At 37.0% G+C, this 26,979-nt stretch overlaps 1 protein-coding gene across 6 annotated transcripts in view; it reads left to right on the forward strand.

Moving 5' to 3' along the window:
* The window catches only part of DACH2 (dachshund family transcription factor 2), a 672,286-nt gene that overhangs the window by 489,563 nt on the left and 155,744 nt on the right, over nt 1-26,979 (forward strand). For all 6 annotated transcript variants that reach the window (XM_054544812.1, XM_054544811.1, XM_054544814.1 and 3 more), the window contains one exon: nt 1,643-1,774. In XM_054544812.1, coding sequence (XP_054400787.1) covers nt 1,643-1,774 — 132 coding nt within the window. The remainder of the gene's footprint in view (nt 1-1,642; nt 1,775-26,979) is intronic.

The raw sequence follows: 26,979 nt of genomic DNA on the forward strand, positions 1-26,979 counted from the left end.
TTTGACCCAGCCATCCCATTACTGGGTATATACCCAAAGGACTATAAATCATGCTGCTATAAAGACACATGCACCCGTATGTTTATTGGGACACTATTCACAATAGCAAAGACTTGGAACCAACCCAAATGTCCAACAATGATAGACTGGATTAAGAAAATGTGGCACATATACACCATGGAATACTATGCAGCCATAAAAAAGATGAGTTCATGTCCTTTGTAGGGACATGGATGAAATTGGAAATCATCATTCTCAGTAAACTATCGCAAGAACAAAAAACCAAACACCACATATTCTCACTCATAGGTGGGAATTGAACAATGAGAACACATGGACACAGGAAGGGGAACATCACACTCTGGGGACTGTTGTTGGGTGGGGGGAGTGGGGAGGGATAGCTTTAGGAGATACACTTAATGCTAAATGATGAGTTAATGGGTGCAGCACACCAGCATGGCACATGTATACATATGTAACTAACCTGCACATTGTGCAAATGTACCTTAAAACTTAAAGTATAATAATAATAAAATTTTTAAAAATCTACCAAATTTTTCTTTTTTCTTTTTGGCCCGTGGTAGCAGAGTACCAGTAGATGATTAGGGACATTATCTAAAAATAATTAAGTTGAATTCACTAGACTTTTTGGAGGACATCGTTGGAGTATGGATTTTTCTGGTACTTTTAGTAGTTGTTTCCTTATATATGGTTGTGTTACTGTCTGATATAGACTTCCTAGGAGAAATAATTTGAAACTTACATATTCACTTTTTAATCTGTGGCCATTCCCCCACACCCCACCTCTTTATACCATTATGCTGAGAGCTTTATTTTAATATCTGACTTTTATTAATACAAAAGATTATAACTATACTACAGATGCTGGCTATATAGGTGGCATGCCATGTTTTCATTCATTTGGTCCCTCAGTGTATAAGTATGAGGCAGATAAAAAGGTAGAAAGAATACCTGAAGTCTTTTCCTTCTTCTCCCCATCCCTGCTAAGCTGATCCTCATAGGGTAGGCAGCCTATACTTTATAAAAGTGCCAGCAAGGATATGCACTAGAAAAGGGTTCCTTTAGATATGCACTAATGAGGATACACACTCAAAGGGGTTTCTTTTAGAATTTCAGAGTGCTCCCACTGACAATGTTGTTTTAGATGGAATTTACTACATAGTGAATTCTGTCCAAAATAACTGTCCAAAACTCTTAGCAGACAAAAGAATACATTAGCAAGAGTCTTGGAATTTTTTAAACTATTTGCATTTTACTATCTTTGTTTTATTTGTGTTTCAAATTGGGGATCAGATATATATTTAATATTTTTTTAAATTTATAAACTATTCATTGTAGCATGAAGGAATTATAAGAATTTAAAGTTACATTGTTAAAATATTAACAAATTCAAGTTAATTTTGGTTTGTGCTATGTAGCATAGCTCTGTTAAATAAATTTATCCAGCTTTCAATCACATTAAGAAATGATCCCCATTTTCCAAAGGATCATCCATAGCTCAAACCTCAGTATCATGCAGTATTTTCATGTGAAAAACCTGCCCTTGTACCCCCAAATCTAAAATAAAAGTTGAAATTATTAATATAAATCAATAAATGGAATGAAATAATTCTGCTTTTAGGTATAACAGCTGCAGCAATGGCTGAGGCGATGAAACTGCAGAAGATGAAGCTTATGGCTATGAACACTCTTCAGGGAAATGGAAGCCAAAATGGGACTGAATCAGAGCCTGATGATCTTAATTCTAACACAGGTGAGTGTCTTCCAGAATCCCAGACGGGTGACTCTTACTGTTTTATTGTGGGGCAGCAGAGAGGTGGGATGAGGATGGAGGAGAGAATAATAAGTCTACTTTGGTTATAAAGATACTCAAGAGGGATGCTTAGCTCTATTGCTAACATTTGTACACTGAAATTAGAAAACAGTTACAAGTCATAATCTCATTTTGGAAACATTTAGTTATCTTCACTGTTTTGCTGTGGTAGAATTGTATTATAATTCCTATAGTGCTAGCCATTGTGCTCTCTGCCTGACAAAGACTGGTCCACTCCAGTATCACCCCAGGTTTCTTACTCCATCCTATTCTAAATAATTTACCACTGAAAGGCAATGCTGACAGTCCAGGTTGGCTGGGCTGAAGTCGTTTCAGCTGGAGTACCACTTTCTTAGCTAAAGGAAAGTGCTGGCTGACTCCAGGCATTATCAACAGGGACTAATGAAAAGAGGTAGAACCGGGAGCAAGCAAAGAAGAAAAGATGGATGAAAGGAAAATAAAACAGAGGTGACCTGTAGAGTGGAAAGTCCTCTCCTCTCATGTTACTTGTTTCTTTCTTTTACCCCGTGATCATTGTACCTTGGCCTTGATCATAAGACCCCTCAGATCCCTTTGGAAGGTAGGTGGGATTATAACTATCAACATACATGAATGGATGGATGGACGGATGGAAAGATGGATGGATGGATAAATGGATGGATCAATGGATGATAGAAGGATGGACACATAAATAAAGGAAAGATTTAAGAAACATTTAATTTTATTTTAGGTTTAGGAGTACATGTTCAGGTTTGTTAAATAGGTAAATACATGATTTGGGGATTTGGTGTACATACCGATTATTTTGCCACTTGGGTACTAAAGATAGTACCTGACAGTTTTATTTCTTTTCTGAACTTCTCCCTCCTCCCACCCTTCTCCCTCAAGTAGGCCCCAGTGCCTGTTGTTCCCTTTTTTTCTGTTCATATGTTCTCATCATTTAGCTCCCACTTATAAGTGAGAACATGCAGTATTTGATTTTATGTTCCTGCATTAGTTTGCTATGGGTAATGGCCTCACTCCATCCATTTTCCTGTAAAGGAAATTATCTCATTGTTTTTTATTGCTGCATAGTATTCCATGGTGCACATTTCCCACATTTTCTTTATCCACTCTCTCATTGTTGGACATTCAGGTTGATTCCATGTCTTTGCTATTGTGAATAGTGCTGCAATAAACATATGTGCATGTGTGTCTTCATGGTAGAACAATTTATATTCCTTTGGGTGTATACCCAGCAGTGGGATGGTTGGGTCAAATAGTACTTCTGTTTTTAGTTCTTTGAGGAATCACCATACTGCTTTCCCTAATGGTTGAACTAATTTACACTTCTATCAGCAATGTATAAACATTCCCCTTTCTCTACAACCTTGCCAGAATCTGTTATTTTTTGACTTCGTAGTAATAGCCATTCTGACTGGTGTGAGATTGTATCTTATCGTGGTTTTGATTTGCATTTCTCTAATAATCAATGGTGTTGAGCTTTTATCATATGCTTCTTGGTCACATGTATGTCTTCTTTAGAAAAGTGTCTGTTCATGTACTTTGCCCACATTTGAACAGGGTTGTTTTTTGCTTGCACATTTGTTTAAGTTCGTTGAAGATTCTTGATATTAGACCTTTGTCAGATGTATAGACTGCAAATATTTTCTCCCATTCTCTAGGTTGCCTTCTTACTCTGTTGATAGTTTCTTTTGCTGTGCAGAAGCTCTTTACTTTAATTAGGTCCCATTTCTCATGTTTTACTTTTGCTGCAATTGCTTTTGGCATCTTCTTCATGAAATCTTTGCCAATTCCTGTGTCCAAAATGGTATTTCCTAGGTTATCTCCCAAGGTTTTTACAATTTGAGGTTTTATATTTAGGAATTTAATCCACTTTGAGTTGATTTTTGTATATGTCATAAAGAACGGGTCCAATTTCAGTCTTCTGCATACAGCTAGCCAGTTATCCCAGCACCATTTATTGAATAGGGAGTCCTTTTCCATTGCTTGTTTTTGTCAGCTTTATTAAAGATCAGATGGTTGCAGGTCTGTGACTTTATTTCTGGGTTAGCTATTCTGTAACATTTGTCTAGTGTTTGTTTTGTACCTGTAGTATGCGGTTTTGTTTACTGTATCGGTGTAATATAATTTGAAGGCAGGTAACATGATGCCTTCACCTTTGTTCTTTTTGCTTAGGATTGCTTTGGGTATTTGGGATCTTTTTTGGTTCCATATGAATTTTAGAATAGTTTTCTCTAGATATGTGAAGAATATCATTGATAGTTTGATAGTAATGGCATTGAATCTGGAAATTGCTTTGGGCAGTTTGGCCATTTTAACAATATTATTCTTCCTATCCAAGAACAGGAAATGTGTTTCCATTTGGTAATGAATTGCCTCAGCATTTGCTTGTCTGGAAAGGATCTTATTTCTCCTTCACTTATGAAGCTTAGTTTGGCCGGATATGAAATTCTTTTTTTTTTTTTTTTTTGAACACTCTATCGCTCAGGCTGGAGTGCAGTGGCACAGTCTCGGCTCTCTACAACCTCCACCTCCTGGGTTCAAGCAATTCTCCCTGTCTCAGCCTCCCAATTAGCTAAGATTACAGGCGCCCACCACCATGCCTGGCTAATTTTTGTATTTTTAGTAGAGAAGGGGTTTCACCTTGTTGGCCACACTAGTCTCGACCTCCTGATCTCAGGTGATCCACCTGCCTCGGCATCTCAAAATGCTAGGATTATAGGTGTGAGCCACTGTGCCCGGCCACTGGTATGAAATTCTTGGTTGGAATTTCCTTTCTGTAACAATGTTGAATATAGGCCCCCAACCTCTTCTGGCTTGTAGGGTTTCTGCTGAGAGGTTTGCTGTTATTCTGATGTGCTTCCTTATGTAGGTGTCCTGCCCTTTTCCTCTAGCTGCCTTTACCATTTTTTTCTTACATGTCAGCTTTGTAGAATCTGATGATTATGTGTCTTGGGGAAAATCTTCATGTGAAGTGCTTGTGAGGGTTTACATAATTCCACATTTCTCAGATATTTTGTTTGTTCCTTTTCATTCTTTTTTCGTTTTTAAAAATAATCAAAAGACTGAAATTTGATTAGATAAAGATGCTATTAGTAGAGGAATATATGAAGGCTCTAGCAATTGTTGCCCGACTGGCTACCAGTGGCAGAGTTGGGTGGTGGTAGCCAAGTTTGGGTCAAAGCAGGACTGCTGGGCCAGAAGCTGGCACTGAGCCCTGGCTGAAAAGCGGTGGTGGAGCAGTGTTAATGTTCCCTGACATTGCAACTGTGGCCTCTACTGGGGCTGTGGCACATGTGCTGGTTTGTTCCAGGGTCCAAGACTTATGGAGGTCCCCTTAGACTTGGGAGTTGCCCCCACAATACCTTCAGGTGGCTCTTTGCCTCAGTCTAAAAGCATGGTGGAAGGGTGCGGGGGAGCAGGGTGACTCCCCATTCCCAGTCTTGCACAGGTCCCTGTGGGGAGCACGAATCTCCCTGGGGGCTCTCACTCACTCACCCTTTCCATGTTAGGGAGGTTCTCCTGGCTATTTTAACAATATTGATTCTTCCTATTCAAGAACATGAAATGTTTTTCCATTTAGTAATGAATTCCCTCAGCATTTGCTTGTCTGAAAAGGATCTTATTTCTCCTTCGCTTATGAAGCTTAGTTTGGCCGGATATAAAATCCTTTTTTTTTTTTTTTTTTTTTTTTTTTTGAGACAGAGTCTCACTCTATCGCCCAGGCTGGAGTGCAGTGGCACGATCTTGGCTCACTACAACCTCTGCCTCCTGGGTTCAAGCAATTCTCCCTGCCACAGCCTCCCAAGTAGCTGAGATTACAGGTGCCCACCACCACGCCCGGCTAATTTGTGTACTTTTAGTAGAGAAGGGGTTTCACCATGACAGCCAGGCTAGTCTCAAACTCCTTACCTCAGGTGATCCACCTGCCTCAGCCTCCCAAAGTGCTGGGATTACAGGTGAGAGCCACTGTGCCCGGCCAATATTTTTTAAGATGCTGATACCTAACAGGTTGGTGGCCAGCTTTGTTCCTCTCTGTCCTCTGTTTCTTCCTGCTGCCTTGATGGATCCCGACATGATTTCTCTGTTGATTGGCCTGCACGGCAGTGGTCTCTAGCCCTTTGCTTTCTTCTCCATGAGAGCAGTGCACATGAACTGCTTCTAGTTCATCATCTTGGCCCTGTCTTCCAAACATTTTTAGTAAAAAAAAAAAAAAAAAAAAAAAAGGCAATTAAAGATGGTTTTAGGATCCAGAGATTTCCAAGCTAACTCTGCAGTTAAATTCAATAGAATGTGATAGGTAAATTGGCAGCAGCTTTACATCTCTTTTTCTAGCCTCCTGGAAATTCAAGCATGGTGGGGCTTTATTTTGCAGGGAAGTGGGAAGAGCAATTAAAGAGGAAAATCATTGAATGAAATCAGTATGAGAAACTACTCTGACTTCAGGACAGTGTAGATCACCTCATGTAAAATTACAGTTTTCATGGTGAAATACAAGATGAGAATTGCTCTTCAACCAGTACTAACAGTGACTTTTTTCTACATAGCCTGGATGCAATTTACTGGGGAATCAATGGAAAATTCATATTTTACTGGGTTCTTGGAAACTGAAAACAACCCATAGATAAGAATAAAATTAACACTAAATAATAATAATAGCAACAGTAAGAATAGTTGCTAGTTACTATGTACTAAGTGTCTCACATAGTAACTCATTTAATTTTTACCTAAATCTTGAGAACAAGGTACTTTCAATACTCCCATTTTATAGATCAGGAAACAGAAGCACAAAGGTTCAGCCTTGCCCATAATCACAAAACTAGTAAATTGCAGACCTAAGTTTGAGGCTTGTGTCTAGTTAAATCCAAAGTGTTTGCTTTTCCCACATTATGCTTCCTCTTCAATGCTTGTTTGTAATGAGAATTTGACTTTATCAAACCTCTGGAATAAAAAATGTTAAAATGAAGATACAGTGAGAAAACTGATTATCAGTTTCCTAATCCTAATGCCAGTTAACTCATACTGGCTTTCAAATCTTAAAGTAACTCAGAAGTGACCAGTATTCTAAAGGAAGCCTCTTATAATCTAATGTTGTTATAAAGCAGTGTTTTGTACCAATAAAAATTAGTGAGAGTTCACACAGTAATTTCTTTCATGTTTGTCTCAGGAATACCAGTTTCTGGAAACAGATTTTCTACAAAGTTTTTAATGTGTCTCCTTTGTAATAAGCTGTCATATTTGAGAGCTATACTGGCGCCTAATTTTAAACTTGCTAAATAGTTAATAATTTTCCTGGCTAGATATAATCTGGCCTAATTCTGAATATCTATCATTGTGATAAAATATAGATTTCCATCTGTGTATGATGTTATACTTGGTGCAATAGAAATTGAGTGACAGAAGTCATTGTCCTTGGCCATGCAGAGATTACAATCTAATTATCCTTATCTTGTTGTAATGAAGTGAAGCTGACTTGTAGTATTATAATAGTAATTATTATATAGATTTAAATGAAGTTTCTGAAGCATTTCAAAGTCTGAATAAATGAAATTCCTGCTCTACTGGAAAGCGAAACTACTACAATTTCATAAATGATCATTTGTAAATGAAAATGTATTTCAAGCATTTTAGATCTGAAAATTTTTGGTAATCTGGGGACTAGTGTGTCTTTGTTGCCCTTTGGGTCACCTATCTCACCATATAAACTGAGATCAAAGACTGGGCTTGATTTCTCTGTTTCCAACTTTTATCTACTTTAGTTCCTTCCAAGAAGCGACAGAAGTAGATCATTTCAACAAGGGAGATCAGGGTTCATAGCATTTATGGTCTGATTATTAGTTATGAGAATGTTCTCTCTGAATGCTCATGGTTCAAGTAGGACTGGGAAATTGGCTATTTAATCCAAAGGAAAGCTAGATCTTGGAGAAACATTAAAACTTTTTTCACAAAATAAGTACTAGATCTAATCAGGCAAAAGAAAAGCAGTCAATTTGGTAAATATTCAATTGTGTGGGCTGTGAGGTATCCTGAGGGATACACATTGAATATTTCCATCATTTATGTGGTGACATAGAAGTGAGTGTTAGATTATGATAAAATGCAGTTATTTTCAATTTTGTTGTAAAGAATTCCAGTTGTATATTTGAAGTGACTAGCAAATAATAGACATTCCATGAAGGGCAAGTACATAAATGAAATAAGCAGTGTGGCTAGTGACTATTTCTAAACCACTCCATGAGGGATTAGAGTAATTCTTGAATATGATTCTCAACAAAATTCAATTTCATATTTATTAGGCTCCATAATGTACAATATTCCAACAGTTATAAAGGCAATATGTTGGTGGTCTGAGGAGACAAGACAAAAAAAATCACTGTATTTCAAATGCTTATGATCTAGGTAGGAGAGGAGATAAAAATGAATCAATATATAAATGACTATACTCACATGGAATGTGATAAAAGCAAAAAGAAGAACTGTGACAATATAGAGAAAGAAAAAATTACTTCTAAGATAATCAAAAAGAGATTCAATTGTAGGATGTAGCATTTGAACTGTTCTTTGAAGGAAGTGAAATTGGACATCAGAAAAAAAGTGCATAGCTTTGAATGAAGTATTAAACAGATTGTCTCAATTGTGTTGAGTGCCTCCAGACCAAGGAGTATATCATCAAGACTTTGTCCAGTGCGGAAGAGATGAAGAAATAAAGCTCCCCCCACTTATCTGTACATAATGGCCTCAGTGATTACATAGATTAATCACTAAAATAAAACAAGCCTTCAAAAAATAAACACACTGTACTATTCCCCTGGACAGTCATTTTAAAATAGTGATTCTCAGAGACCTCAGGACATTTCTAGGGGTTGGGTAAGCATTGAGGACATGGCTTGAGGAAATTTTATGTTTGATTGCTAGAAAGTTTTGATCAATTACATTTTTAGGTTAACTATAAAGCACCTATTGTTTACAATCTTATTGACAAAGATTTCTAAAATTAAAATTTAGAGTCCTAAGTAACTTCAGATAATTAAATCCCAACCCCTCATACTACAGATGATGTTTGAAGCATGAGAAATTGGCCAGTAATCACACAGATAGGTAGTGAGAGATCTGGCACTGATTCACAGCTCCTTGATCTTTCCATCGTAACATTATGCTTCCAATGTTTGAATCAATTTTCTAGTATAGTTTAAGCTACATAATCTAATTTCTTTCTTTTATATTGAATCTCAATCAATAAACCTAGAGATAGAGATGCAGCTGATAAAGGAGATTGTCCTTAATTTGGCTTGACTAATATTTTGTTGACAAAATAGTTACCAGACTTCAGATTAGACCTGACCTGACCTCAAGATCTACTCTGGGAATTACTGTTTTCACTACATCTCTGATAGATTTTCTTTCTTGATATCATCTTTTTTCTCTTCAATTAAGTAAGATATAGAAAACAAATGTTTCACTTGAAGTTCTGAAACTGTCCAATTAATCAAGCCATAAAATACATATACGTATTAAAATACATATATATATATATATATATATATATATAGTGAAGTAGTGTTCAGCCATAAAAATATAACAAGATCCTGTCATTTGCAACAACATTAATGGAACTGGAGGTTAATACATTAAGTGAAGTAAGCCAGGCAGGGAAAGACAAACTTTGCATATTCTCACTTATTTGTGGGAGCTAAAAATTAAAATGAGTGAATACATGGAGATAGAGAGTAGAAGGTGGCTCAGAAGGGTAGTGGGGAGTGAGGTGGAGAGGTGATGTGGGGAGGGTTAACGGGTACAAAAATAGAAAGAATGAATAAAACCTAGTATTTGCTAGCAAAACAGGGTTACTATAATCAAAAATAATTTAGTTGCACATTTAAATATAACTAAAAGAGTGTAATTGGATTATATGCTTTGTGGATAACACAAAGGGTAAATGCTTGAGGTGATAGATACCCCATTTACCCTGATGTGATTATTATGTTTTGTATACCTGTATCAAAATATCTCATGTAATCCATAAATATACTTACCATGTACCCACAAAAATTAAAAATTGAAATTAAAAATCTAGTTAGATCCACAAATATTATAAATTATTAAATATGATTTAGAATTTTATATTGTTTTAAGTGTAAACTCAATGATTTAGAGCCCTGCTCTGAAATTGAGCTGAGTGCATATTACCTTTCCTGTTTTCTCCCTTATGAGTGGCATTTGTTTTTATAAGACACAATTATAAATATAAATGAATGGTCTCTGTTTGTTGAATGTATTTTTGGTCATATGAACATTTTACTTGAGAAAGGACAATTTTTGCTTCTTATAAGCCATTTTCACAATGGTTTGTGTAGCCAGAAAATTTTAAAAATGAGCTTGTTTTTCAATTTAAGAGGGAGCACACTCTGTTTTAAATGCCTTATTGTGGAAGGATTGCTGTTTAATTTCATTATTGTTATTAGTGGCTAAATCCACTGAAGGCAAAATATGGCAGATACAAAAACATGCCAAGTATTCAATTAAAATTTTTCTGCTGGTGTTAATATGTTTATCTATCTTGTCATTTTAAAAAGGATCATATTTTATTTTCTCAGCATATTCCTTGTAACTTTTTATTCTAGCCCCCCATTACCCGTTGATTCTTGCCATTTAATTGTGGAGGTACTGGCTTTTATTTGTGAAAGGCTTTATCAAAATAGGGATTAAAATATCATGTTTTCACAATTCAACTAAACAGAGAAATGTACAGCAATGTACTATCTTCCTAGAGGGTATGAGATCAACCATTGTGCATTTTGCTCTTCACAAAAAAACCAACCAGCGTTGTCAGAGAGCACCTACTTCATGACCTAAGGAAATTTCCAAATTTATTGACACATCCTGAAATAAGCAGGACACTGACCTAAAAATATTGGAAGGCTGTATTTAGTTGAGATGTTTGAATGTGTGTGAAAAAGAGTTTTCCTGCTGGGAGTTCTTACATCTTCTATTTTGCTTAAGTTGATATTTTTGGGTGATTCGACAAGAGCAGAGGCAGGACAGTATGAAAATAGAGTCAGTATCATTAAGCTTTAAAAGGAAAAAGCAAATATAGGAGTTAGAATATTCTTATGCAAGAACCGAATTTTCTCTTTGAAGGCAGACCTATAGTTTCTTTGATTTGAGGTTTGTTTAATAGTTTCCATAATGGCTGCACCATGACTCTGCATCAAGATTTCAGCATGAATAACAACTTGTTCATGTTTCATTTAGCTCCAAATGAGAAATTCTGTTTTTTATTGTTTTAGGAAATTAGTCTGTGTACTATTTCTCATGGAGCTTTATAATTAATCACTAAAGGTTATGGCTGTAGAGAGTTTGTGGGAAATAGATGCTTGAATGATTATAATCGTAGCTGTCAAATTAGAAATATAGTTATACAGTAGCAGAATCTATTTTTAAACTATAACAAAGACTTCCAGGGTTGCCCATTTACTTGTAGAAGTAAATGGAGTATTTTTAACTGCATTGCTTATTTCAGGAAGAACTATGCTCAGTGATGTTCTCTGGAGAACCCACGATTACAACCATGTAAATCTTTATCCTCTGAGTCCCTGCCTTTTCTGACTTTTGTGTCAGTTTTGCTTCCATGGAGCAGATGTTGAGTACTTTACCTTTTGGAAAATATAGTTTATAGTGGAGAGAATCAAAGTGTATATGGTTGATTAACTTGCAAAGTTGAATTAGAAAATCCCAAGATTGCCTTCTTTCTTTATGTTATCCAAACACCTCATTAGATATGGAGCAAGATGTTTCTAGGGAATCAAGCGAGGCATGTTGTTTTTATTAGCTCCTGATACCAAGAACTGTTTTGAGAGGGTTTTCTTTCCTGGTAGAATTTTCAACTTTTACTACTCTACCCATCTTTCTTCTGTGCTTATGACCCCTTAAAAAGTAAGCCAGAAGAACCTATTGTTTTTTAAGTACCCTTCTATAACTCATTCCAGGAGTAAGCAACTCTCACTACTGGGGAATTGTTTATTATGTCTATTCCTAATACCTCATCTAGTGAATTACATTTCTTGTTTTGTCGGTAATATTAAGGTCAGTTTGTATTAAGCCACCTCAGAGTTTGGCCTAATGTTATCTCTTCCTCACAATTAATAATTTGAAATGATGTGATCTATCCTTATAGATCTTACTAGCCAATGCGTAATCATTCTGATCTTCCTAGTCCTCCACCTTCCTCCTGTCCCCAACTATGCTATTATCAAATCAAAGGGCAGAACTTCACTTTTGAGAAGATCTAGTCAGTGTTGAATATATTGTCTTGGTTCCTACATGTTATTCTCAGTTAGTGTTTCTGGTTTTTTGTACATTAATGCTAAATATCTAGCTCTGCTACAGTTTTGTGTGAGTGAAAACAAGTGATTTCTAACAAGTATCCTCTTGTGTGCCTTGGTTACAATGAACGAATCTGAGATAATCACATTGCCTTTGAATTCTAATCTTCATTATTATAATTCTTGAGCATCATTAGTCTAGTCCCATCTTCTGTTTGTATTGTTTTTACTTAATGGGTACTCTCCTGAATCTGTTGCTCTTAGTCCATACTACTTATTCCTTACAGAATCTTTCACTTAGTGATGTCACTTCAGGTTCTGAACCCTTCCTTAGAAGTTTGAGGTTAGTGTCATGTAATCAAAATGTGCCTCTGTCCATGTTCAGTACACTGACAGAAATGTTTTTCCTGCTTTTGGGATTTGGAAAATACTTTTTTGTATAATTGCCTCAACTTAACATTTATTCATGGGTGATCACTCTTCGTGCCCCTGCTGGGAACTCTCTTCAGGTGTGTGATCTGACTGGACTTTCACAATATATTGATGAGCCAATTGTTTAGAATGGTCTCAAAAACCTTAGTAAAGTCAAAATAAATTATATCTATTGCTTCCCCTCTATCTCCCAGGCTGTCATTCTGTCACAGGAGATTAGATTCGCCTGACAAGACTCAATCTTTAGGAAGCCATGCAGGGTGTTATCCAGCATACTGTTCCCTTCAAGATATTTGCAAATTGATTTGCAGTATCTTCCAAGACACACACGTTATCCTTGCAGGTTAAGTACAAACAGGTAAAAAATAACAGAATGGGAAAATATAGGCAATGGTTCTTAAACTGGGCCAAAAAGTAATAGAATTTTATTTTCTAAAACCTTTGAGGATATTATTGTCATATCTATTAGTTGAGAGATTGTGTTCATAAACAGAGTTTACAAGAAGTAATTATTGGTATATGCTATCATTTAAGAAGTGTTCCTTCATGAATTAACTGGAACATGACAAAATATTCAATAGTAATTTGCTTAATACAATGCCAGATTTCAAAGTTAATTTACAGCATATATTGATTTTGAGTATCTACCTCTTTAGAGTATGTATGTATCTAAAAATCAAAATAATAGTAATTCTGCACTGTCATGGTATACATATAGTATACTCTTATTATTTTGTTTCTGTTTACTTTTTTAAAGGCAGTTTAATAAGCATATAGTTTCACATAGAGTTGGGCTCATTAAATATCTCCCACATTTAATGGATTCTACTTTTACACTGGACACACTAGTGTAAGGGACTCAGAAATAATCACTATTATTTTTTCTAAATCCTAAGTTTCTATGATCCTATACTCGGATATTAACATCACAGTCACGGATATGATCAGTATATACAGTGAACTTAGTTAATGCACTGAACTCCAGTAATAAATACTTGTGCCCTTATGGAAAGGTTTGGATGTTCTGTAGTATCCAAAGTGAAAATTTTATGAGTTTTATTGAGGTAAAATTCACATACCATAAAATTCACTCTTTTGAAGTGTAGAATTCAGTGGTTTTAGTATATTTACAGAATTATACAACTACTATCATTATCTAATTCTAGTCCTAATAACTTGTTATCAAATTCCAGAAATATTTTATCACTCCATGAAGAAATCCTGTACCCATTAGGATGCCCATTTCTCTGCATCCGCAAGAACCTAGAAACCACTAATCTACTATTACATTGTACTCTCTGTATGGATTTACCTATTCTGGATATTTCATGTAAATGGAATCATACAATATGTGACCTCTTGTGTCTGACTTATTTTACTTGGAATAATGTTTTTAAGGTTCATCCATATTGTAGCATGTATCAGAACTTCACTTATTTTAATGCCTCAATGAGATTCCGTTTTATGAAAATACTACATTTTGTTTATCCGTTTATCTGTTCATGGCCATTTGGGTTGCTTCCACTTTCTGGCTATTATAAATGATGTTGCTATAAACATCTGTGTGCAAGATTTGTGTAGACATATGGTTTCATTTCTCTGGGATATATACCAAGGAGTAGAATTGCTGGGTAAAATGATAACTCTGTTGTTAACACTTTGAAGAAATGCCAAACATTTTACATTTCCAAAGTGAATTTTATACATTACATATTCACAGATTGGTTTCAAAAAATAGATTTTCATACACCATGCATTTCCTGGATACTCTGCACTCTACGGTCTTTCTTATGCAAATTTCTTGATATTCCAACATTGTAGTTCCCCTTTTTAGAGGCAAGCTGATCCTGCCAAGTAGCAGAAACTTTAATGCCCTCAATAATAAAAACAAAGCTTGTGACTTTAAAGAAAGTTTAAGAAGTGAAATATGATTGTTTGGTTGATATGTATAGAGAGGAATTGACCTCTGACTTTTCTAAAGTTTATAGTATAAACAATATAGAGTGAGAAAATAAATTATGCCACATAGGGGTCATCATAGCAGTATTGTCATCAAAACCAATGCTTTCATAGACACAGCTCTACTAGAATTAGCCTAGTATTCTAACCCTTGGCTTCTGGTCACATATGGGGTAAGACAGTTCAGATTCAGGGGGAGGAAATGTAGGCAGAGTAAAGTAGGACGGTATTGAGAGGTGACATGGTGCTGGCAGTCCTCACAGCCCTCGCTCGCTCTTGGCGCCTCCTCTGCCTGGGCTACCATTTTGGTGGCACTTGAGGAGCCCTTCAGCCCACCGCTGCACAGTGGGAGCCCCTTTCTGCGCTGGCCAAGGCTGGAGCCCACTCCCTCAGCTTGCAGGCAGGTGTGGAGGGAGAGGCGCGAGCGGGAACCCGGGTTGTTTGCGGCGCTTGCGGGCCAGCTGGAGTTCCGGGTGGGCATGAGCTTAGCGGGCCCTGCACTTGGAGCAGCCGGCCAGCCCTGCCGGCCCCGGGCAATGAGGGACTTAGCACCCGGGCCAGCGGCTGTGGAGGGTATACTGGGTCCCCCAGCAGTGCCAGCCCACCGGCGCTGCGCTCAATTTCTCGCCGGGCCTTAGCTGCTTTCCCACAGGGCAGGCCTCGGGACTGCAGCCTGCCATACCTGAGCCTTCCTCCGCCTCCCTGGGTTCCTGTGCAGCGCGAGCCTCCCCGATGAGCGCCGCCCCCTGCTCCATGGCGCCCAGTCCCATTGACCACCCAAGGGCTGAGGAGCGCAAGCACAGGGCGCGGGACTGGCAGGCAGCTCCACCTGCAGCCCAGATGCAGGATCCACTAGGTGAAGCCAGCTGGGCTCTTGAGTCTGGTGAGGACGTGGAGAGTCTCTGTATCTAGCTCAAGGATTGTAAACACACCAATCAGCACCCTGTGTTTAGCTCAAGGTTTGTGAGTGCACCAGTCGACACTGTATCTAGCTGCTCTGGTGGGGCCTTGGAGAACCTTTATGTCTAGCTCAGGGATTGTAAACACACCAATCGGCACTCTGTATCTAGCTCAAGGTTTGTAAACACACCAATCAGCACCCTGTGTTTAGCTCAAGGTTTGTGAGTGCACCAATCGATACTCTGTATCTAGCTGCTCTGGTGGGGCCTTGGAGAACCTTTATGTCTAGCTCAGGGATTGTAAACACACCAATCGGCACTCTGTAGCTAGCTCAAGGTTTGTAAACACACCAATCAGCACCCTGTATTTAGCTCAAGGTTTGTGAGTGCACCAATCGATACTCTGTATCTAGCTGCTCTGGTGGGGCCTTAGAGAACCTGTGTGTCGAAACTCTGTATCTAACTAATCTGATGGGGACATGGAGAACCTTTGTATCTAGCTCAGGGATTGTAAACGCACCAATCAGCGCCCTGTCAAAACAGGCCACTTGGCTCTACCAATCAGCAGGATGTGGGTGGGGCCAGATAAGAGAATAAAAGCAGGCTGCCTGAGCCAGCAGTGGCAACCCACTCGGGTCCTCTTCCACACTGTGGAAGCTTTGTTCTTTCACTCTTTGCAATAAATCTTGCTACTGCTCACTCTTTGGGTCCATGCTGCTTTTATGAGCTGTAACACTCACCACGAAGATCTGCAGCTTCACTCTTGAACCCAGCGAGACCACGAGCCCACCAGGAGGAACAACAACTCCAGACGCGCTGCCTTAAGAGCTGTAACACTCACCGCAAAGGTCTGCAGCTTCACTCCTCAGCCAGTGAGACTACGAACCCACCAGAAGGAAGAAACTCCGAACACATCCGAACATCAGAAGGAACAAACTGCAGACGCGCCACCTTAAGAGCTGTAACACTCACCACGAGGGTCCGCGGCTTCATTCTTGAAGTCAGTGAGACCAAGAACCCACCAATTCCGGACACAGTATCACTAGTTGGGACAAAGCCATGTCTATTTTACTTCAAAAGGTGGGAGGTGGCTCACACCTGTTATTCCAGCACTTTGGGAGGCCGAGGCGGGCAGATCACGAGATCAGGAGATCGAGATCATCCTGGCTAACACGGTGAAACCCTGACACTACTAATACTAAAAATACAAAAAATTAGCCGGGCATGGTGGCACACTCCTGTAGTCCCAGCTACTCGGGAGGCAGGAGAATAGCTTGAACCCGGGAGGTGGAGGTTGCAGTGAGCTGAGATCACGCTGCTGCATTCCAGCCTGGGTGACAGAGCGAGACTCCGTGTCAAAAAAAAAAAAAAAAAAGTGGGAGTTGGGGGTTATGTAAGTTTTTTCTACTGAAATAACATGAACAGTAGTACAAGGAGAGAAGAAAAAGCAAATTCTGGGGAAGTTGCCACTGGGTGAACTGTCTTAAGATACAGTCTCATAGGTTTTGGTAAGTCCTTAAGGGAGTTATATCTTCCTAGATTTTTTTCTCTTCTCTTCTGGCTTACTATGGAGAATTATGCCTAAATCTTAAACCTTACAACAGTTAAATAAGACCCCTTTCAAAGGGATCAACACACTGAATATTATATACATACAGATTTATATTTATGCGCCATACACATATATATTCTTTATCTGTATATAAATATGTGATGATAATGATAAAAGGATAATGATTACACATAGGATAAACATTTATCAAAAATTGTACTATAAATAGTAAAACAGTAAAATATAAAGTGAAATAAAAAATAGAACACAATTATAAACAGTGAAAATTAGTAGCTTTTTAATAAGAAGAGAAGAATATAGTTGGAGAAACTTTCAAGAAACCGCTATTAAGACCATTGACTCTTGGAGTAAAACTCAATATAGGAACAATGTAGGCACTCACCATAGGAAATATTCATTTCTCTCGTGTATGAGAGTTTTGGTTTTTAACTTACTGAGGGAAGTTGATGGGCACAGATTCTAAAGGGTATGTTTCCTTTCAGAATTAGATACAATTAATGAAGTAACATAAGACACTTTCTCAGAGGTAACCTTATCTTTAAGTAAGATAATTTTATGGACTCTGAGAAATTGTCATGTTTCTGCCATTGCCATCTCTTAGGATGTGTTTAATGCAAAGCAGAAAGTTAATTGTAAAGCTACCCAGGGTATTATATTTTTGACACTTATCAGTTGTTTACATGTTAGTGTGAATCAAAGTTTGAGAGCTAAAGCTGATGAGAGGAGGGAATTCCCTGGATAGAGATTTTAAACAACAGGAGAGAAAAAAGAACTAAAAGTTAGGGTCCCAGACACAAATTCTACCTGTTTCAAAGTTTACCTCATTCTTTTCTGAACCTGCAATATTTCCTAATGAACGGTATTTCTAAATCTTATTGAAGACGCCTAACTTCTCTTTCTTGGCAAAAAAAGGAAGTTGTTCCTTCACAAGGATCATTCTCCATGTGCGAATTGACACCAGGTCCACTTAACTTAATGCATTATCAGACCAGGTCTCTTTTTTTTTCTACATGAATTAAATTGTCAAGTCTCTCTAGCTGCATCATAAATGGTTGGTTACAAGTGCCTCCTCTAGGTGATCATCATAAGATCCTAATGTTTGTCTTAAATGGCTTGCAGAAATTTGCAAAGAAACCTCTATAAACCATTAGGACTGATTTGCATCTAAATCATTTTTAACCAGGAGGCAAAATTTATTTTCTGCAGATGGTCAAGGTTTGTATTTTATAGGCAGCAGCATCTATGAAAAATACATACCTCATTATAGAAATAGAGCACAAATGCTATTCCCTTCTAACTTTCTGGCTTTTAGACTTGTTTCTCCTACTGGGACATAATCAATGGAACATCAATGCATTGTACTGGAGACAGTACCTGTTCCCATAAAACACTGAGCAAAGAACAAAGCATTTGTTTTCCTAGTGTAGATGCTGAAGTTAACATGCATTATTTAATAAATATATTTTTGCTTTCTCAAGAGATATATCAAGCAGTAGTAAATATTTCAGTGTTATTTCTTTAGGAAGTTCAAATGTTTTGAGTGTAGAACTTCTTTTGGCAGGGTAGAGGGTGGTGTTGGTTCGGAGGAGGGAGGGAGTTGGAGGTATCAAAGGAATGAGGAAAAGCATCATGCTGTAAAGTTTGATTGTTGTTCTACCCCTTTTTCCAACTATACCTGCCATGGAGTTTTCTCATAAATGCAAACATCCTTCATAATAGTTTAAAAACAACAAATACATCACTTGGATGAATATTTAAGGAACCATCAGGAGGGGAAAAACTCATTGGTTTAATGGAATGCTGTCAAGGCAAATCAACATCATGAAAGACACTGGGGCAGAATTGATACCTTTGCACTGACATGTTAAAAGAAAAGCCCATGCATTATTTAGAAAACCCAGAAATCTGTCAACTGCATGATTGCCGAGTTAGCAGATGCAGGAGGATTCTGCTCGAGTTGAAAAGAAATGCGTAGGCACAGATCCATATTGTAACCTTTCATGTTCTACACCCACCATGAATTCTCAGCTATTATGCAGTCAGCATTTTTGAGTTTTTCTTTTTTAAATTTTCAAGTACTTCAAAAGGCAAAAGGGGTACATCTTTTAGTCTAAAAAAGCAAAATGCCTAGGCTGTTATTTTAGTGTTAGAGTAAAGATGACAAGACCAAAGATTGTTTTTCATGTTTCTGAGTGTTGTGCAAGGTTCCCAGGAGTGTTTTGAAGTTGTTACAGTAGGTATTACTTTTACACATTTATCCCATGAACAAAGTGTTTTCTTAACCATTTTGCCTTCAATAAACATAAGGAAACACTTTATTTTAGTGATTTAAGCACATGAGCATGCCATTTATAAACATGAAAAGTTTTATAGTCTACTAATACAAAAATGAATTTATAGATACTATACATGTAAGCATTTAAAATAATTTTATTGAATACACAAGGGCAGCATTCTCTAGTAACATCTTGCCAAAATATAGTTATTGACATACTTATGCCTTTGTATTACCCCTATGAGGCAAGTAAGAAGCCAGTATTCTGACTATTATCATAGAAGAGACAAAGAGAGGCACAAAAGAATCAAATGTGTCTCTTAAGGTTACATATTTTGACAATAAGAGAAAATTAGTGGTAATAGAGCCAAGATTTTGTGTTTTCAGTCTAGTGAGCTTAATGTGTTTTCTACTCTACTGCTGCATCCCACCATTTCTCTGTAAGCCTCTCTGCATTTATAAGTGTTTAATTGTCTCTAAGCCAGAAAATACTTAATGAAAATCTTCTATTCCATATTAGCTGCTAATTTATAGCCAATGAAGGAAAAATCACAACCAGCCAATCAGGATTAATGGCATAGAATTGGAAAGTAATATTTTTTGTATCATCTATATTTTGGAAAAGTCTGTCCAAATAGATTTCAGGAAGTTAATTGCTGATGAGGGTTCGATTTAAAATTATATATTACTTTGTTAAGAAAAAACCCTACAAATCTTTTGATGGGATTTCCACTGGAAATAATGAATAGCAAAAATTTATAAAACATATGTTATTCCCTGATTTCTGGGTTGCTAGCATTTCTATGGAAACAGATGTGCATACTTCGACATATAGATGGTTAAAATTTCTTTTCATAAGTTCTTGTGGATTTTGTATTGCATACAGGACTTCTTTGGGAGGAGCATTAATTTACACTTTTTTATTTTCAGAAAACTCATCATCATCACTATTATATGCTATTTCTACTGGCAAAATAACAATAAGTGAAAAATTCAGGAAGCTAAATTAATATTTTGAGTCAACTTGTAGAATGGTCTGAGGTCTGGATTCTCATTTTGCCTGGTTCCTTTGCTTCCGGATGATATTTTCTAACTGTATCCTCTCTTTTTCATCTCCACCAACCTCTGTTTACTCCTCTTCTCTACTACGTCTACCAGATATATTAAGTTAATAAAGGCATTCATATACTTCAGCAATGTTTTTGGAGTGGGATGTGTGTGTGTGTGTGTGTGTGTGTGTGAGAGAGAGAGAGAGAGAGAGAGAGAGAGAGAGAGAGAATAAGCACATGCATGCTGAAGTGCTGAAGCACCTGCATCAACATTACTATCACTACAGACATAGTCCAGGAAAGATGTCCCTGCTTTCAAGCAAGAAACAAGAACTACCATGATGGTTTGGGAATGAGGAAAAATAAGAGGGTGAAATAAGAGAGTGCATTTGACATTAAGTTGGGAAATTGCAGAGGAAGCAACCTAACATTAGGTGTTAAAAGACCTGGATTCTAGAACCACCTCTGCCAAGGAGTAGCTGCGAATCCAGGTAAGTCTCTTTCTGTACCTAAGCCTCAGTTTTCTGATGTGTAAAATAGTAAGTGCGATTAGATTACAGTAAAGACAATTCTATTCACTCTGATGGTAGTTTCTTTTGCTGTGCAGAAGCTCTTTAGTTTAATTAGATCCCATTTGTCAATTTTGGCTTTTGTTGCCATTGCTTTTGGTGTTTTCGACATGAAGTCCTTGCCCATGTCTATGTCCTGAATGGTAATGCCTAGGTTTTCTTCTAGGGTTTTTATGGTTCTAGGTCTAACGTTTAAGTCTTTAAACCATCTTGAATTAATTTTTGTATAAGGTGTAAGGAAGGGATTCAGTTTCAGCTTTCTACATATGGCTAGCCAGTTTTCCCAGCACCATTTATTAAATAGGGAATCCTTTCCCCATTGCTTGTTTTTCTCAGATTTGTCAAAGATCAGATAGTTGTAGATATGCGACGTTATTTCTGAGGGCTCTGTTTTGTTCCATTGATCTATGTCTCTGTTGTCATACCAGTACCATGCTGTTTTGGTTATTGTAGCCTTGTAGTATAGTTTGAAGTCAGGTAGCGTGATGCCTCCAGCTTTGTTCTTTTGGGTTAGGTTTGACTTGGTGATGCGGGCTCTTTTTTGGTTCCATATGAACTTTAAAGTAGTTTTTTCCAATTCTGTGAAGAAAGTCATTGGTAGCTTCATGGGGATGGCATTGAATCTATAAATTACCTTGGGCAGTATGGCCATTTTCATGATATTGATTCTTCCTACCCATGAGCATGGAATGTTCTTCCATTTCTTTGTATCCTCTTTTATTTCATTGAGCAGTGGTTTGTAGTTCTCCTTGAAGAGGTCCTTCACGTCCTTTGTGAGTTGGATTCCTAGGTATTTTATTCTCTTTGAAGCAATTGTGAATGGGAGTTCACTCATGATTTGGCTCTCTGTTTTTCTGTTATTGGTGTATAAGAATGCTTGTGATTTTTGTACATTGATTTTGTATCCAGAGACTTTGCTGAAGTTACTTATCAGCTTAAGGAGATTTTGGGCTGAGACAATGGGGTTTTCTAGATATACAATCATGTCATCTGCACACAGGGACAATTTGACTTCCTCTTTTCCTAATTGAATACCATTTATTTCCTTCTCCTGCCTAATTGCCCTGGCCAGAACTTCCAACACTCTGTTGAATAGGAGTGGTGAGAGAGGGCATCCCTGTCTTGTGCCAGTTTTCAAAGGGAATGCTTCCAGTTTTTGCCCATTCAGTATGATATTGGCTGTGGGTTTGTCATAGATAGCTCTTATTATTTTGAGATACATCCCATCAATACCTAATTTATTGATAGTTTTTAGCATGAAGGGTTGTTGAATTTTGTCAAAGGCCTTTCCTGCATCTATTGAGATAATCAGGTGGTTTTTGTCTTTGGTTCTGTTTATATGCTGGATTACATTTCCTACAAAATGGGAGAAAATTTTCACAACCTACTCATCTGACAAAGGGCTAATATCCAGAATCTACAATGAACTCAAATTTACAAGAAAAAAACAAACAACCCCATCAAAAAGTGGGTGAAAGACATGAACAGACACTTCTCAAAAGACGACATTTATGCAGCCAAAAAACACATGAAAAAATGCTCACCATCACTGGCCATCAGAGAAATGCAAATCAAAACCACAATGAGATACCATGTCACACCAGTTAGAATGGCAATCATTAAAAAGTCAGGAAACAACAGGTGCTGGAGGGGATGTGGAGAAATAGGAACACTTTTACACTGTTGGTGGGACTGTAAAGTAGTTCAACCATTGTGGAAGTCAGTGTGGCCATTCCTCAGGGATCTAGAACTAGAAATACCATTTGACCCAGCCATCCCATTACTGGGTATATACCCAAAGGACTATAAATCATGTTGCTATAAGGACACATGCACATGTATGTTTATTGTGGCAGTATTCACAATAGCAAAGACTTGGAACCAACCCAAATGTCCAACAATGATAGACTGGATTAAGAAAATGTGGCACATATACACCATGGAATACTATGCAGCCATAAAAAAGGATGAGTTCATGTCCTTTCTAGGGACATGGATGAAATTGGAAATCATCATTCTCAGTAAACTATCACAAGAACAAAAAGCCAAACACCACATATTCTCACTCATAGGTGGGAATTGAACAATGAGAACACATGGACACTGGAAGGGGAACATCACACTCTGGGGACTGTTGTTGGGTGGGGGAGTGGGGAAGGATAGCTTTAGGAGATACACCTAATGCTAAATGATGAGTTAATGGGTGCAGCACACCAGCATGGCACATGTATACATATGTACCTAACCTGCACATTGTGCACATGTACCCTAAAACTTAAAGTATAATAATAATAAAATAAAATAAAAAGAAATCTTAAAAAAAAAAAGACAATTCTAGCTGTGGCAATTCTCTCTTTTTACATAGAGTAATGAGTTATTGCTGTCACTCTAATTGCAGAAGGGAAAAAGAGAGGTGTGGCAATACATAGGTAAGATGCCCATTTAGTTCAGGAACTGTCTGTAAAGAAACTTTAGAAAATTAATAATCCAGATATTATTTCATTGCCAATTCTTCATTTTCTTCTAGAATTCTAGAATAACTACATTTCCTTCATACACGTTAGAAAACACTGAGTTGCTGTGTGATGCGTCTTAACAGTGCATAGTAAAGAATGTGGCCCTGGGCTAGGCGTGGTGGCTCTCGCCTGTAATCCCAGCACTTTGGGAGGCTGAGGCAGGTGGATCACTTGAGGCCAGGAGTTCCAGACCAGCCTAGCCAACACAGGAGAAACCCCGTCTCTACTAAAAAAAAAAAAAAATTAGCCTGGCGTGGTGGTGCAAACCTGTAGTCCCAGCTACTTGGGAGGCTGAGGCACGAGAATCACTTGAACCTGGGAGGTGGAGGTTACAGTGAGCCGAGATCACACCACTGCACTCCACCCTGGATGACAGAGCAAGACTCTGTCAAAAAAAAAAAAAGAAAAAAAAGAAAGAGAGAGAGAAAGAGAGAGAGAGAGAGGAAAGAAGGAAGGAAGGAATGAACGAACGAAGGAAGGAAGGAAAAAAAGAAAGAAAAGAATAGAGAAAAAAAGAAAGAAGAAAGAAAAGCAAGAAAGCAAGAAAGAAAGAAAGAAGAAAGAGAAAGAAAGAAAGAAAGGAAGGCCCTGGTCTTAACCACTTTCCATCCACAATAAAAGAGTAAAAGGATTGATGTAATATATTAGATTTGTCATTATTCTTTAAAGAGTTAAAATTCAAATGAGAAGCCTTCTCTCTCCTTTCCCTGTGTGACCAGAGCCATCATATTTAACTTTCTTCAGTTTAGAATTGTTTGGATCTCCATGAGCTATATGGCTTAAAATACTATGAACAGGGACACTTTAAAGTTCTGTTTGGACTACTTGAAACAAACTTTCCATAAGAAAATTGTAAGTAAATAAAGTGCAAAAAATGTGTCCTTCAGACATTCAGCAATGTCTTCCCTGGATTCATTAACGTTAATGAGAACTGCACATTTCATTGAAGGAAAATATATACCTCTTAGTTTATATTTCATCCATTTAGGGATATTGCATGAACCACTTTACTTGGTTTATTTATTCTGTTACCTTCCTTGTATTTGAAGAATTAGCACTGTGTTTTAATAGGAGAAAAAAAAAATAACTTTGTCTTATTGAATCAAAATTACCTACTTGAAAGTAATCTATTTTCTTATGTAAGTTTTGTTGTAGCACATTTACTTTGAAGTATGAGGAACATGTCTTTGTAGAGCACAAGGAGATACCTCCAGGCACCTGCCAAGCAAGAGAGAAGGAATTTTTCAGTTTCTTGTTAATTTCCATATGTACTAAATGCAACACAATAAAAACTAATGACAAAATGCAAGTAGCACAGCCTAAGCTACATAAAATAAAGCATTTTTACATGTCTATAACTTTGCTGATCTTTGACAAATTTATAGTCTCTAAGTACAGAGGTCTAAATCTTCAAAGCTTGAAAAGCAGAGGTGCAGCATGAACTAATCTTCATTTTTCCCCTATCTTCTTACAGCAGCATTAATGGAAATGTATTTTGTTTAATGACTCTGAAATCCTGTTTGTAATTAGATGTGGGAATTGGTCTTACTTTGCAACAGATGATACTGGAATAATAATATGAGAGATGCTACACTGAGACCACTATCCTCCTAAATCTATATCATTTTTCATTTTATTGACAAGAGATGTGTACAAGAAACAAAGAAATTGATTTTAAAAGGGAAGAAAATAAGATCTAATAAAAACTTCCAATCCAAATATTTTAGTGTTATTTTCAATATGTTGCAGTGGGGAAAGGAAAGAGTATGCACCTTGTTTTTAATTTTAGGAAACAAGGGTTTTGGATTTGTTGCTTTATTCCTGATAATGATCTCTGAATATTATTGCAAAGACTAGGTAGAGAAGTTTAATTAAGCGACAGATATCATATCATTGAAGCATGTATTATATGTTAATATGGTTATACAAAATAATATCGTCTTTTAAATAAAAATTTTATGTTCAAACAAAGAATTTAATGAGTTGACAGGCTAAATGTAACAGCTATTCCATATGTTACGTACTTCATCATCAGTAAATGCTACAGTCACAAATCATTCTGGTCACTGAAGACTTACTAATACCTGGAGGTCTTAGATTTTTTTCTTGTTTAATGTTAATGGACTCCAGGGGCCAAAAAAGTAGCCTAAAAAGAAATTATATGCATTAAGAATAGGTTTCATCTTCCCTTCAAAACACATGTATTATTGCCCATTGATAATAGTAAGAATGATCGGAAGTACTGACACATTCTTGGTGGTGTTTCCGATTATACCTATCTAATAGTATATGATTATCAGCTTCAGTCATGCTGCATTTGTTTGCTTTCCAATTCTTGTTTTAGACCCTTCTTAGTAGATACAAGAATTGGCAAAAAAAAGATATTATATATTGTATATTTATTTGGAGGCTCACATTTGTTTAGCAATTTAGTTCACAAAGCAGTTTCACATCAACATATTTCCTTTGATAATCGTGAAAATTCTATAAGGCAAGTAGAGCGAGTAGTATCATGATTTCTCTTTGGTATTAGAAGAAACTAAGGCCCAAAGAGGCTCAGTGATTTAGTAAAGTTCAAATAGACAGTATATGGTCAAATACATGAATTTTAACTCCAAAGCTTACATTATTTTCATGGCAAAATAACTCATTGTAAATAAATTGAGAACACGTATGGTTCCATCAATGTACAGGTTAATAGATTTTGGTGACATCATAATGGGTAAGAACACAATGTAATTAGAATGGAAATTTTCCTAAACCCTGGGTTCTTGACTCTGCATACTGCAAAGCAGTAGAGTAGATTTCAGTTTGATGATGGTGAACAGCACCTTTTATTTGCTATGATAACTAGCATTAGGTTTTTTTTTTTAAAAAAAATGATATGTAACACTGTCACAGGGGTCTCTATCTTTTTCTTTCTTTTGCAAAGGAAAAGACAGCTATTACAATCAATTTATTTGTTCTTTGTACATGCAATCTGTTAGTGATAAACGCTAATAAAAATAACCTGTTTGAGCTCAAATGTACAAATCAACTGTAAGGGAGTCTAGCTGCTTCATTATGAAAGCTTCTTATACTTATTCAACAATGTAATACTTGTCTGTTTTTCATTTTTATGTTCATTAGTCTAGAATAGTGTCTTACATAAAGTTAGGATGATAAATATATCAAGAATAGATCAATTATTTCACCTTTCACACAAGTTTCTGGCCGAAAGTAGGCACTCAATAATAAATATTTGATGAATGCTGATTGTGTAGTGTGCCATTGCATTCTATATGTTATGCTGAGAGTTATGTGGATTACTGTATTGTAGGACATACTGTTATTCTGGCTCCGTCTTCGTTATAGACAAAGATTCTTTCGTCAATAAAAACAAAGAATTGCCTCTCTCTACAATGTCCAAAATAAATAAATAAATAAATAGAAATTTTATAATAAACATTGATTTTTCTTCTAATCAGGCTACTGGAAAGTGTATGCAGAGGTGAAATAATTATAATGAACAAATCTGTGATAAGTTTCAACTCAGAAACTCTGAAGGA

This window comes from Pongo abelii, chromosome X, assembly GCF_028885655.2.
Source record: "Pongo abelii isolate AG06213 chromosome X, NHGRI_mPonAbe1-v2.0_pri, whole genome shotgun sequence".
NCBI lineage: Eukaryota > Metazoa > Chordata > Mammalia > Primates > Hominidae > Pongo > Pongo abelii.